The 15,167-nt window shown below is 46.7% G+C and overlaps 2 protein-coding genes across 2 annotated transcripts in view; one reads left to right on the top strand and one right to left on the bottom strand.

The window, feature by feature from the left end:
- The window catches only part of LOC122926293 (cytosolic beta-glucosidase-like), a 115,647-nt gene extending 108,513 nt beyond the window's left edge, over positions 1-7,134 (bottom strand). The window contains exon 1 of the mRNA XM_044277690.1: positions 6,993-7,134. The gene's annotated coding sequence lies outside the window, so the exon portion shown is untranslated. The remainder of the gene's footprint in view (positions 1-6,992) is intronic.
- A 71-nt stretch (positions 7,135-7,205) lies between these two features.
- LOC122924441 (adhesion G protein-coupled receptor A3-like) overlaps positions 7,206-15,167 on the top strand; it is a 205,872-nt gene continuing 197,910 nt past the window's right edge. Inside the window, exon 1 of the mRNA XM_044275537.1 lies at positions 7,206-7,684. Coding sequence (XP_044131472.1) covers positions 7,473-7,684 — 212 coding nt within the window. The 5' untranslated portion in view covers positions 7,206-7,472. The remainder of the gene's footprint in view (positions 7,685-15,167) is intronic.

Here is a 15,167-nt window from a genome sequence, read left to right as displayed (position 1 = left end):
CTGCCTGTGATACAATTACCTCACACTGGGTTGATGTAATCATCACAGGCAAGAGAATACACAATGTCTTCTGTCCTGGAGACAACCGAGGCGTAATTCAGTTATCTCTCAGGACAAAGGGACATCGCCAATACACACAGAGAGACACTGGAACAGACCTCACTACTCAACGTATACAATGTCCCACCCTTTACAATACACATAGACATTTAACATCCCAACATAGCACAAATTAGTTGTAAAAGTCTCTTGGGCCTGGCTGTACTCATGGCTTTTCTGTCCAAAACAGTTCCACAGATTTAAGCTGTGCAGCCGGTCTGTCTTCTCCTTCAAAGTTAGTATGGGCCATAATCCTGGGGCAAGAGGCTGGCAACCAGGCCCCTCCAAAACCCAGTGGCGAGGTTGGTTTCGCCACAGCCATAATGTATGGAAAGTGAATTATGGTATATAGGATTCCATTATGATGTCATAATGTATGTTAAGGCGGTGTTGGTATCCAAGATTCCATTATGATGTCACAGTGAATGGTTAGCAAGTGATGGTACCTAAGATTCCATTATGATGTCTCAATGTAAGGTCAGCAGCTGATGGTATCCAGGATTCCATTATGATGTCACAATGTATGGGCAGTAGGTGATGGTATCCAGGATTCCATAATTTAGGATTCCAATAACTGTGGCGGCACGGTGGCTCAGTGGTTAGCTCACTGGTGCCTTGCAGCGCTGGGGTCCTAGGTTTGAATCTGACCAAGGACAGCATCTGCATAGAGTTTGTATGTTGTTTGCGTGGATTTCCTTTGGGTTCTCCGGTTTCCTCCCACACTCCAAAAGACATACTGATAGAATCCTGAATCTAAGGTCCCTATTATTATGTCACAATGTATGTTCAGCAGGTGATGGCATCCAGGATTCCATTATGATGTCACAATGTATGGGCATAGCTATATTGGAGGTAGGGGAAGCGGATGCTATGGGCCAAAACTCAGAAGGCGCCCACCCAGGGGGAGGACTGAAAGAGTGCATTGTCAATGCCCCCTTAACAGTATTATACAGTGACATGAGAAGCAGTATATACTTGCTCTGCGCTTCTAAGAATTCTCATAGAAATGAATGGAGCATGCTGGGAACCGGAGGTTGCTGATCCCTGCTCTATATGATACATACTCTATATACCACTATACTCTATATAATATATACTCTATATACCAGTATACTCTATATAATACATCCTCTGTATACCACTATACTCTACAGGGCTCCAAATGGCGACTAAAATGGTCGCCAATGCGACTTAGAATTGCAAAATGGCGACAGACTTTGTAGTCTTGTTGCCATTTGCGCCTAGACCCTCCGCTGCTCTGCCGCTTTAAGAAGAAAGGTCTTGCATCCAGCAGACACAGCAATCCAATAACAGAGCTCCGCACAGTACAGAGCTCTGTTATTAGTGAGGAGGCTGCTGATTGGTCAGTATCAGCGTGCTGCCGTACCATTGGCTGCTTCTCACTGCCGACTGCTCCATAGACAAGGGGCAGCTAGAGTAGACGAGTTTTTCAGTCATGCGACGGACAGAGATGAGCGTTCTGCGTACACTGCGCCATGTGCTGAGGGTGCCCTGTGCTCCCCATGTAAGGGGTAAATGGTGGAGAAGTGGAGAAGAGAGGGCAATGATGGTGGACGGCTGCAGTGCGCTCAGCCAGTAACGCTGGGCTTTATGTCTCCTCGCACTAGCAGATGAAACGGATTCCATAGCTGGTTTACGCAGTTCTGTCCCAGGGCCTGGCGCACTTTATGTCTGTGTGCTAAATAAAGAGAAAGGAATGCACTGTGGCCAGCAGGACCAATCATCGCAGTGTAGTGCAGGGGTTCAAATCGCATTGCAACCCTACAGTTGTGAGAATTATTGGGGCTGTCCTGACAATGTGCAGGTCCCCAAATGACCCCCCTCACTAGTGGTAATGCTGCATTGCTACACTGCGATCTCTGGCCATGTGATGTTTGTCACAGCCAAAGGCCCCTTGCAGACGAGCGTTCCTCCCGCAGCGAGTCCACAACGTGACTCCCAGCCTGACCCCCAGCGCTGCCGGGGGTCACATAGCATTATATTGATTTATGATGCTATGTAACCCTTACAGTTCTGCAATGTATTGGATAACACTGGCATGATGCTGTCCGTGTTATCCAATACATTCCAGAACTGTAAGGGTTACATAGCATCATAAATCAATATAATGCTATGCGACCCCCGGCAGCGCTGGGAGATCAGGCCGGGTGCTGTGTTGCGGACTCGCTCTGCAAGGGGCCAAGGTCACCATGTAGCCCCAGGCTTATCTAACCTGTGGTTATGTAATAAATGGCCATTTGGGACAACCACTTTGCACTTAGTCCATCCTTTTTGTAGGCACAGTACGGCTGATGTGCAGGAGAGGTCCAACGGCGCCCCTCATTAAAATATGGCTGTTACCTGCCAGGCTTCAGGTGGAGTCTCGACAGAAGAGCAGGGTTAGGACATGCAGCGTCGCAGACATGGTGAGCGGGAGAGGTCGCAATTAGGGAACAAAGTTTTATGCAAATCGACTTCGGATGTTTTCATCCAAAGTCGATTCGCTCATTTCTAGTCGCAATAACGACTGTACAAGCGTCATTTTCTCCCTAAAAAATGGCTAATGCGTATGAATACGGACGACAATTTAACTGCCATTCATGGAACAGGGGAGCACGCGCCAGGGACAGCATGGCGGGAACAGAGCCTCTGCTGAGTAAAGACCATGTGCCCAGGTGATGTCACACCAGAAGTGCCAGCGTGCCCTGCAGGCTTCTATCTGCTGGTGGGAGCTCATTGTGGAGATTTATGAATGGAAAAAATGATAGCCAAGAGGCTAAAGAAAACGCCGTTCCTGACCGTTATGTTACAACAAAAATTTGGCAACTAAAAAATTTAATTTGGCTCCTAAGTTTTTCAGATGAGGAGCCAATAGCTCCTTGATGTTTTTTTTTTTTTTTTGTCTAGGGCACTGCTCTTTATAATACATACTGTATATACCACTATACTCTATGTGATACATACACTATATACTACTATACTCCATGTGATACATACTATATATACCACTATACTCCATGTGATACATACTATATATACTACTATACTCCATGTGATACATACTATATATACCACTATACTCCATGTGATACATACTATATATACCACTATACTCCATGTGATACATACTATATATACCACTATACTCCATGTGATACATACACTATATACTACTATACTCCATGTGATACATACTCTATATACTACTATACTCCATGTGATACATACTATATATACCACTATACTCTATATGATACATACTGTATATACCACTATACTCTATGTGATACATACTCTATATACTACTATACTCCATGTGATACATACTATATATACTACTATACTCCATGTGATACATACTATATATACCACTATACTCCATGTGATACATACTATATATACCACTATACTCTATGTGATACATAGAAACATAGAATGTGTCGGCAGATAAGAACCATTTGGCCCATCTAGTCTGCCCAATATACTGAATACTATGGATAGCCCCTGGCCCTATCTTATATGAAGGATGGCCTTATGCCTATCCCATGCATGCTTAAACTCCTCCACTGTATTTGCAGCTACCACTTCTGCAGGAAGGCTATTCCATGTATCCACTACTCTCTCAGTAACAGCTGCTTACTATCAATCCTCACCTTCTCCTTTTTGTCTTTGGCTGCAGTCTTACATACTTTAGGCATGGGAGATGATTGTTTCTCACCCACTGTGCTTGAGCCATCCTCCATGTTGCTCTTGCACTCTGAAAGTGCTGCAAATGGGTTATGGAGAGCCACAGACTGTGGGACATGCCTTCTATCCACAACTCTCAGTCTACCAGAACCTACAGTAACCCATCTTCCATTTCTAGGGGGCCTCTGTGGCAGTGGCATTGCAATGTTCTCAGCCTGAGTTTGTTTAGTGGTTAATTTACAAATCTCATATTTCAAAAAGGTAATTTCCTGCTGCATTATGGAGAGCTGTCTACAGATCAGACAGTATCTGTCATGGTCTTACCTTCTCACTGTTCTCCTTAGTTTGACATGTGCTGGCGGCCATCTTGGTTTCTGGGTTTCTTGTAGCCTCCCACCCTGCGGCTCCTCCTTCCCACTGGGAGGAGCTGGATGCCTAGCTCATATATATAGGAGGTCTGTGGCTTCAGTTCCTTGCTTGGTCCTCCTGTGTGCACATGCTTCAAAGACTGCTGCTGCTTCTGGTTCCTGATCCTGGCCTCGTCTGACTACCCCGTTGGTTCCCGATCCTGGCTTCGTCTGACTACCCCGTTGGTTCCTGATCCTGGCTACGTCTGACTACCCTCCTGGTTCCTGACCTCCGTCTACGCAAGACCCTGCTTCAGTTTAGCCATCCGTTTGGACTTTAGCTACGGCTTGATTTTCAATAAAGCCTTCTTATTCCACCTATCTCTGTTGTACGTCTGGTTCATGGTTCCATGACAGTATCCAAACCTCTGAAGAGTGGAACCTGAAATAAAAGCACAACAATTCCTGCACAGAGCCAGGTCTGCCATTGTAAGGAGGGGAAAGATTTTAAATAAACAAATCTTACTTGTCCACCTCCAGATTACCTCCTGAGTATTTCCAATGCTCTTGTAGATCAGCTCTTGGTAAAGCAGTCTTGGAAAAGCAGCAAGCTATAATTAGCAAACTAATACTGTGTGGATATATATACACACACTCCCACAAAGGCTCCTCCCCCAACAGCAAATTAACACCTTACTCGCCTATGCTCATTTGCAATCAGATTATAGAGATACCGTGTCTAGCAAATTCGTTACCTCTTTTGAAACACAGTGTCTGAGAATTCACCATAAACACCACTGAAGTTCTGCTACAGTGGAAAAACTCTGAGTTAGACTAAGTTAGTCTCCTGAATATCTCCAATGCTCTTGTAGATCAGCTCTTGGTAAAGCAAGAGCCAGGCTTCAGGTGGAGTCCCGACAGAAGAGCAGGGTTAGGGCATGCAGCGTCGCAGACATGGTGAGCGGGAGAGGTCGCAATTAGGGAACAAAGCTTTATGCGAATCGACTTCGGGTGACTACTGTATATACCACTATACTCTATGTGATACATACTCTATATACCACTATACTCTATATGTGATACATACTATATATACCACTATACTCTATATGTGATACATACTATATATACCACTATACTCTATGTGATACATACTGTATATACCACTAGACTCTAGGTGATACATACCCTATATACCACTATACTCTAGGTGATACATACTGTATATACCACTATACTATATGTAATACATACTCTATATACCACTATACTCCATGTGATACATACTCTATATACCACTATACTCTATATGATACATACTCTATATACCACTATACTCTAGGTAACACATACTGTATATACCACTATACTCTATGTGATACATACTGTATATACCACTATACTCTATGTGATACATACTCTATATACCACTATACTCCATGTGATACATACTATATATACCACTATACTCTAGGTGACACATACTGTATATACCACTATACTCTATGTGATACATACTGTATATACCACTATACTCTAGGACAGGTGATACATACTATATATATATATACACACACCTCAGGTGATACATACTGTATATACCACTATACTCTAGGACAGGTGATACATACTCTATATACCACTATACTCTATGCGATACATACTCTATATACCACTATACTCCATGTGATACATACTCTATATACCACTATACTCCATGTGATACATACTCTATATACCACTATACTCCATGTGATACATACTCTATATACCACTATACTCAATGTGATACATACTCTATATACCACTATACTCCATGTGATACATACTCTATATACCACTATACTCCATGTGATACATACTCTATATACCACTATACTCCATGTGATACATACTCTATATACCACTAGACTGTATGTGATACATACTGTATATACCAGTAGACTCTAGGTGATACATACTGTATATACCACTATACTCTATATGATACATACTCTATATACCACTATACTCTAGGTAACACATACTGTATATACCACTATACTCTATGTGATACATACTGTATATACCACTATACTCTATGTGATACATACTCTATATACCACTATACTCTAGGTAACACACACTGTATATACCACTATACTCTATGTGATACATACTCTATATACCACTATACTCCATGTGATACATACTATATATACCACTATACTCTAGGTGACACATACTGCATATACTACTATACTCTAAATGATACATACTGTATATACCACTATACTCTAGGACAGGTGATACATACTCTATATACCACTATACTCCATGTGATACATACTCTATATACCACTATACTCCATGTGATACATACTCTATATACCACTATACTCCATGTGATACATACTCTATATACTACTATACTCCATGTGATACATACTATATATACCACTATACTCTAGGTAACACATACTGTATATACTACTATACGCTAAGTGATACATACTATATATACCACTATACTCTAGGTGACATACTGTATATACCACTATACTCTATATACCACTATACTCTAGGTGACACATACTGTATATACCACTATACTCCATGTGATACATACTCTATATACCACTATACTCCATGTGATACATACTCTATATACTACTATACTCCATGTGATACATACTATATATACCACTATACTCTAGGTAACACATACTGTATATACTACTATACGCTAAGTGATACATACTATATATACCACTATACTCTAGGTGACATACTGTATATACCACTATACTCTATATACCACTATACTCTAGGTGACACATACTGTATATACCACTATACTCTAGGACAGGTGATACATACTACACATGACACCGGCCGTCTATCACACGTCTTGCAGGATACCACGTGATTCCGGGTAGTACAGCGCCGTGGCGCCGCTCGTGTGCTCGGGCAGTCGGGGCTGGTATTGTGTACGTTAGTGCGGGATCCCCCCCTCTTCCCGCTGACATGTCTGTGCCTGGAGAGGAGGAGACAGGGGGGAGGAGGAGACCATCCCGGGAGAGTGGGGGGAGGACAGTCTGGAGCAGCTGTGTGTGCGTGGGAAGGAAGGGGCCTCCTCCATACCACAGCCTGGGGCAATAATGTGAGCGGACCTCCCAAGCTGTGCAGCCAGGGACCGTCACCCCGCCGCCGGAGCAGTCCTCCCTGGACTGTGCGAGGACTTAGCGCCGAATATTCTCCGCTCAGCAGACAGGGGGCGCCCGCACACAGTCCGGAGACTCTGGCGCCGCCGACGGATAGTACAGTCTGCTCCGGCCCGGGCTGGTAGTCGTCGCTGGGATGGAGGCCCGGGGCCTGGCGCTGCTCGCGCTCCTCTCTCTGGTAGCGTCTGAATGGGCGCTGCCGCCCGGGTGTAAGCAGGACGGGAGGCCCCGGGGAGCGGGAGCGAGGACGGCAGGAACCGGAGGGGACGCGGGCAAGGTGGTGTGTAGCAGCCCGGACAACGGGAGGACCTTACCGCTGGGAGCTCTGCCCAACCGGACCTCCAGCCTGTGAGTACTACTACTGCCAGCATGCCGTCTCTAGTGCTACTACAGGCATCACATCTGGTGTAATATGTGTGTGTGTACACCCCTGGTATACTGTGTGTGTGTATATATACCCCAGGTGTAATGTGTGTATATATACCCCTGGTATACTGTGTGTGTGTGTGTGTGTGTGTGTGTGTGTGTATACTCACCCCTGGTATACTGTGTGTATATATGCTCTCATGGTGTAATGTGTGTGTGTGTGTGTGTATATATATACTCACCCCTGGTATACTGTGTGTATATGCTCTCATGGTGTAATGTGTGTGTGTGTGTATATGCTCTCATGGTATACTGTGTGTGTGTATATACCCCTGGTATACTGTGTGTGTGTGTGTGTGTGTACACCCCTGGTATACTGTGTGTATATACCCCTGGTATACTGTGTGTATATGCTCTCATGGTGTAATGTGTGTGTGTGTGTATATACTCACTCCTGGTATACTGTGTGTGCTGACGGTATACAGTCTATGTACAATACACACTCCTGTTGTTGTGTATATGCCTGTGTGCACACCTGTTCTGCTGTATGTACCTCCCATACTGTTTGCCCATTTTGCTGTAGATGGTATATGTGGTATATAACCTCCTTATACTGTGTATACGGCTGTTGGGATCAATATACAACTGCTATACTGTGTATGCCGGTTATGCTGTGCTGTGCCTGTTGCGCTCTGTGTACCCCTCTTAGGGTACTTTCACACTTGCAGAGGATTTTGTCAGGGAGTTCCGTCGCCTAAACTGCCTAGCAGATCCGGATGCAGATCCGTCTGACAATTACATTGAAATACCGGATCCGTCTCGCCGGTGTCATCTGGAGAAACAGATCCTGTATACATTTTTTTTTTTTTTGTATTTTTAAAGTTCTGCGCAGACCGAAAGGACGGATCCGTTTTGCTGGAACACTTAATGCCGGATCCGGCACTAATACACTTCAATGGAAATGAATGCCGGATCCGGCATTTCGGCAAGTGTTCAAGATTTTTGGCCGGAGAGAAAACTCCAGCATGCTGCGGTATTTTCGCCGTCCAAAAAACGTAAAAGGGACTTAACTGATGCATCCTGAACGGATTGCTCTCCATTCCGAATGCATTAGGATAAAACTGATCAGTTCTTTTCCGGTATAGAGCCCCTAGGACGGAACTCAGTGCCAGAAAACAAAAACACTAGTGTGAAAGTAGCCTAAAACCGGGTATGTTGCGCTCTGTGTACCCCTCTTACACTGGGTATGTTGCCCTCCGTGTACCCCTCTTATACCGGGTATGTTGCACTCTGTGTACCCCTCCTTTACACTGGGTATGTTGCGCTCTGTGTACCCCTCTTTTGCACTGGGTATGTTGCCCTTCGTCTACCCCTCTTTTGCACTGGGTATGTTGCCCTCCGTCTACCCCTCTTTTGCACTGGGTATGTTGCGCCCTCCGTGTACCCCTCTTTTGCACTGGGTATGTTGCGCCCTCCGTGTACCCCTCTTTTGCACTGGGTATGTTGCGCCCTCCGTGTACCCCGCTTTTATACTGTGGGTTTACCTGTAGGGTTTAGGGTTGTTGCGGGTATCGAAATTTCGATACCCAATCGATACTTTTGTCCCGGTATCGATACGATACCGGGATTTCCGTTTTTTCGATACTGGGCTGCGCTTCTGCGCAGTCTAGTATCTCTGAACATGAGCGCGCTGCTATCGGCGCGCTCATGTTCTCTCTCAGCAGCACGGGGAGAAGGAAGCTGTCCTCCCTCCCCCTGTGCTGCTGCTGCCGCTGCCACCAATGAGAAGCGAGGGGCGGAGGAGGGGCGGCAATGAGAAGCGAGGGGCGGAGGAGGGGCAGCGCCGGCAATGAGAAGCGAGGGGCGGAGGAGGGGCAGCGCCGGCAATGAGAAGCGAGGGGCGGAGGAGGGGCAGCGCCGGCAATGAGAAGCGAGGGGCGGAGGAGGGGCGGCGCCGGCAATGAGAAGAGAGGGGCGGAGGAGGGGCAGCGCCGGCAATGAGAAGCGAGGGGCGGAGGAGGGGCAGCGCCGTCAATGAGAAGCGAGGGGAGGAGGAGGGGCAGCGCCGGCAATGAGAAGCGAGGGGCGGAGGAGGGGCGGCGCCGGCAATGAGAAGAGAGGGGCGGAGGAGGGGCGGGCGCACTGCGCCACCAATGATAGGATTATTTCAACACAGAGCTGCGCCCAGCGATGCCCCAGCACTCACCATTAGTCCTGGGCGCCGCTCCGTTCGCCTGCAGTGCCCCATTACTGTCTCCTCTCCTGCTCCACATGCTGCTGATTACTATCGGAGCGATGGGAGGAGACATCAGCTTCACTAGTAGGCGTTCCTTCTCCCTGCGCTGCGATTGGACAGCGCTACAGCCAGGGAGAAGGAACGCCCACTAGTGAATCTGATGTCTCCTCCCATCGCTCCGATAGTAATCAGCAGCATGTGGAGCAGGACAGGAGACAGTAATGGAGCACTGCAGGCGAACGGAGCGGCGCCCAGGACTAATGGTGAGTGCTGGGACATTGCTGGGCGCCGCTCTGTGTGGCCTGATAGTGAAAGTCTGGACTCATATACAGTAGTCAGTCTTTAACACATACAGGAGGCGGGTGCCGGCAGCAGAATCGCATTGCCGGCACCCTGCCCCTGACAGGGAGCTGCGATCAGCGGCAGTTAACTGCCGCTGATCTGCCAGTACCCGCCTCCTGTATAAAGAGGTAGTTATCATTGCCCCCCCCCCCCTCAACCCACCCATCCCATTAAAATCATTGGTGGCACAGTGTGCCGGCCCCTCTCAACCCCCCAGTATTAAAATCATTGGTGGCAGTGGCCACAGGGACCTCTTCCCCCCCCCCCCTCATTGGTGGTGCAGTGGCAGCTTCTGATCGGAGCCCCAGCTGTGTAAGCCTGGGGCTCCGATCGGTTACCATGGCAGCCAGGACGCTACAGAAGCCCTGGTTGCCATGGTAACATCCCTGATGCTGTGTGCACAGAGCAGCAGGGACAGTGTGGAGTCCTATTCACCCTAATAGAGATCTATCAGGCTGAATAGGAAAAGGGATGAAAGATCCCAGGTTCTAGCCCCTAAGGGGGAAAATAGTCATTAAATAAAAAGTGTAAAAAAAACAAACAAAAAACACTAAAATATGAAGTATAAATCACCCCCTTTTCCCAATTTCACATATAAAATATTTAAATAATAAACATATTACATCGCCACGTCAGAAAAGTCCAAACTATTAAAATATATTAAAAAAAATCTAGGTGGTGAATGCCGGAACAGAAAAAATAAAATAAAAACTGCGCGATTCGCCATTTTTAAAAATGAGGAATGCACGTGGCTTTTTTTGTTTATTTTTTTCGCGTGGTATCGAATGGTATCGAGTATCGCAATACTTTTTCATGGTATCGAAACCGAATCAAAAAATTGGTATCGCAACAACTCTAGTAGGGTTTGCTGTCCCGGCCGTCTCTCAGTGTGAGCGGTGGATCGCTGTCTGATCCGGTGTCTGCCGTTTTGCTCGTGGACTTTGCCCACACCTTTAGACAAGTCTTCCGGCTGTACCTAATAAAATGCCTCTGTACAGTTCTCCTGCCCTGGCGTCTAGTGTTAAAAACCCGTCCCATGGCTCCAGTGCATGACCTCTCCTGGTGGCACGGAGCCCTTGTAGCACCACGTGTAGTCCCCGTGTGTTATGTGCCGACGTATGCACGGCAGTGTATTTTCCCTAGAAGCTATAATAATCTTATACAGCGTCGGTATATCCTGCAGCACTTCCCAGCTTTACATGTACAAACATAGACCTTACAGAATAATAAAGGAATTGACAACCCAAGAGCTTACAATCTAATCAGCAATGTTTCTAGGAGAGAATACCTATGTTATACCCTATACAGCAGAGCTTGTTGTAATTGTTTCTCTTAGGCTCTGTTCACATTAGGTTCTGAACCCTGAGTGCAGGGAAATACCCTGCCTATCTATACAGAGCACTCGTCCCGAAAGGGGCGACCCTGTCCGGATACCTGACCCTATGCCCGGGCAGTATCTCTACAGAGACCCTCATAAAAGAAGGCCCGACGTGCCACTCGTTAGGGGAGACTCCAAATATAGGGGTAATTCATCCCCCAGTGTCATGAAAAAAATGAAATAAAAAAAAATGGTGGCAAATATAACACAAAGAAGGAGATTGAGTCCAAAATTACAGAGGAGACGCCCAGATACTGAGCCAATGTGGCGTGCACCTCAAATATGGCAGACCTGTCAGTGGAACAGGATGTGCGTACCCCCCATGTTGTCGGGAGAATCGCCCGCCCTTCACTCAGGGCACATTCTGGGATAGTTTCCCGACGCCTATTCTATACAATAGCTGGTTCCACGCGGAGATCCGCCATCATCTGGAACCATCATTGTGGATTTTGAAACCGCCCTGCACCACAGGATTGGTGAGATCGTTCCGGTGGCTTTCCAGGATATACTGGTATTCTAACTTCATTGCTTCTCTGTGTTGGTCTAATAATGGTGCAGCTGACATTTTAGTATTTACTAGACATTAAGCCTATTAGAATAACGGGCGCTAGAGCAGTAGTGCATAATTATTAGTAGGAACAGGCGGCTGAGACGGCTGACACTGACTGGGGGCTGAGGCGGCGGGCACGGTGGCTGAGGCGGCGGGCAGCAGCTGCTCTATCTGTGTCTGACAGGATTGTAATGGTGGCGCTTGTGGGAGGTCCGGGCGGTTGTGTGCTGCTCTGCGATTCTATTGGCGCCGCGCATGCGCATTTAACTTCAGGACACATCGCAGGCACAGAGGGATTTTATTATATAGGATTATTCAGATTAAAAGTTAAGTTTTAGTTCCCTTCCCCTTGCTAGGGGTTCCTGTCTTCTAACTCGATACTTATCCACAGAACTCCACGTACCTGATGGAGGTGGAGCGTCCTCCTACTCGTTGGTGTCCTTTCGTTTATGCTACTGTATACCTCCAGGGTAACTCCCCCGTAAATGAGCGTGGACTCGGACAAGTTCGTCTCCTGAAAAAAAAAAAAAAGATATATCCCCCTTCTGTGCGCTGCACCAGTCACTCTCCCAATCCCAACATGTGGACTTCCTGCACAGACTGGGTCATGTGCGCCGCTGCAGCCATTTACTGGAATAAACAGTGATTTGTCTCTGAGGCCAGTCAGTGGCTCCCTATCCTACCCACACAGACATGGGGACCCTAGCGCTGACCACTGAGCCATGGTGCTGCCCTGTAAATGCCATACTTGCCGTAAAAGTGCACAGGTCACTTTATGGTTGGCTACTGCCAAGGCTCTGACATATAAAATCATTATTAAATTATTGAAGTCACAGACGTGGCGTTAGTTCTTGAATTGTCACTGCAGGTTTTCCTGTCCTGGCCAATCGGGTGTCTCCATGGAGCCCTGGCCTTTGGTTTCTAGTACTGGCAGGTATTGGCCTAGTTTCACATCTGCGGCATGGATCCCAGCAGGTTGCGCAAACGGAATGCCAGCCGGCCCCGGGGTCCGGCAGAGATCCGGTGTTTTGTGTCTGGCCGATTCCCGGCATTCTCTGCCGGATCTTCATGCCACAGATGTGAAGCTAGCCTTACTTGATGTCATTACACCACCGTAGTCTCTGTAGGTGATGACGGGCATATCCAGAGTAATGTGAGCAATATATATATCACACACAGATACTTTTTACTCCTTTAAAAGGAATCTATAAGTGGTTGCCGAGAACAAGTATCCTAATCATTAGGCTAGGGCTACATGGTGACATGTTTCGGGCACTGTGACATGGCAGTAGCAAAAAATCCAGACCAGATCCATTGACTTTACAGAGGACCTGTGACCACACAATGCAGTGCAGTCTGACAGCAGCATGTTATAGAGCAGGAGGAGCGGAGCAGATTGATATATAGTTTTGTAAGAAAAGCTTTGGTAAACCCTGTAATTTATAAGTTTATATCTCAGCTTTTTCCACCTCCTGCCAGTACAGGACTGAGGTGATATCAGTGACTGATGGCGCTGTATTAGTGAGCGCACAGAGATGGCGGTCAGTCACTGCTGACACCCTCCTCCTGTACCGATAGTACTCACAGGACTGCCGATAGAAATGGAAAAATTACAAGTTTTACTGAATGTTTTTCCAAAGAACTATATACATCAGCCTGCTCCGCTCCTCCTGCTCTATAATATGCTGCCTGCAGATTACACTGCATTTTATAGTGATGTGTGAAACTTGCTAGTGTTTTTACAGCCAGATCACAGTTCTAAAATAGTCATGCAACAGCAAGTTACACATATTATTTATTTTTGTCACGTGGCCCCATGTAGCCTTAACCTTACAATCCAAACATGGGAAAGGGTCATGGCTGCCTGAGGAGTCCGGAGCCTAGTCTGCTCCTTAGTTTTTTTTCCTAGGAGAGAACAGTCAGCCGGTGGAGAGCAGAAGCTCATGAATAGCCAGGACTCTTCTCAGGTAGCCGTGACTCCTTTCCATGTTTGGGTTGTAATAATTCTGATGCTGGTTACCACTTTTTGTAACCTGTGTGTCTGTCACTACTTTCTGCTGCCCTCAGTGGGGGTCAGCACAAGGCCACTTTTACACAACCATATTTTCGGACTATGTCCAATTCTATTCATTTCTATGGGGCTACAAAAAAAAAACGGCACAAGGATGTCATCCCTGTGCTGTCCGCCTCTGTGCCGCAAATTGTAGGACATGTCCTATTGTGCGTTTTACAGACAAGAATAGGCATTTTTGCCATGAGGCCCACGGAAAGTGCGGGATGTACAGGGACCGCATCAGTATTTTGCGGATCCACAATTTACACGAGTTGTGTAAATGTAGCCTACAGCTAATGACAGTGAGTACTCTAACGGTGGCCATACACATTGATTATTCCACCAATGGCAAGAAAAAGATGCCTGATCACAAACATCAAAGGTTAACTTCTTTATTAAAAAAAATACATTAAAACCTCTCACTCAGACAGAGCCAGTGTGGTTAGTGAGCGAGCTCTGCATTGCTGTACACTACTGGGGTCATTTATCAAACGGGTGTAAAGTAGAACTGGCTTAGTTGTCCATAGCAGCCAAATTCCACCTTTCATTTTACGGACAAGGATAGGGCTGTTCTATAGACGGCAGGACGTTGTGTTCCGCAGAATACCGATCACACACGCCTGTATCCATGTTTTACCGATCCACGATTTGTGGACTACATAAACCCCCATGGTCATGTGCATGAGCCTTTAGAGGTATCTGCCAGAAGCAGCTTCGTTCTCCTTAGGGCTCATGCACACAGCCATTGCCCGGCCGTGGCCGTATTGCAGCCCGCAATCAGTGGGTCCACAATACACAGGCACCGGCCGTGTGCACCCCACATCACGGATGCGGCCCATTCACTTGAATGGGTCCACAATCGGGGAGGCACGGCTCAGAAGCACTACGGAGTGCCTCCATGAGTTT

Source organism: Bufo gargarizans, chromosome 1 (assembly GCF_014858855.1).
Source record: "Bufo gargarizans isolate SCDJY-AF-19 chromosome 1, ASM1485885v1, whole genome shotgun sequence".
Classification (NCBI taxonomy): Eukaryota; Metazoa; Chordata; class Amphibia; order Anura; family Bufonidae; genus Bufo; species Bufo gargarizans.
The sequence above is the reverse complement of the archived record's forward strand: the minus strand, read 5'-3'. Positions and strand labels throughout refer to the sequence as shown.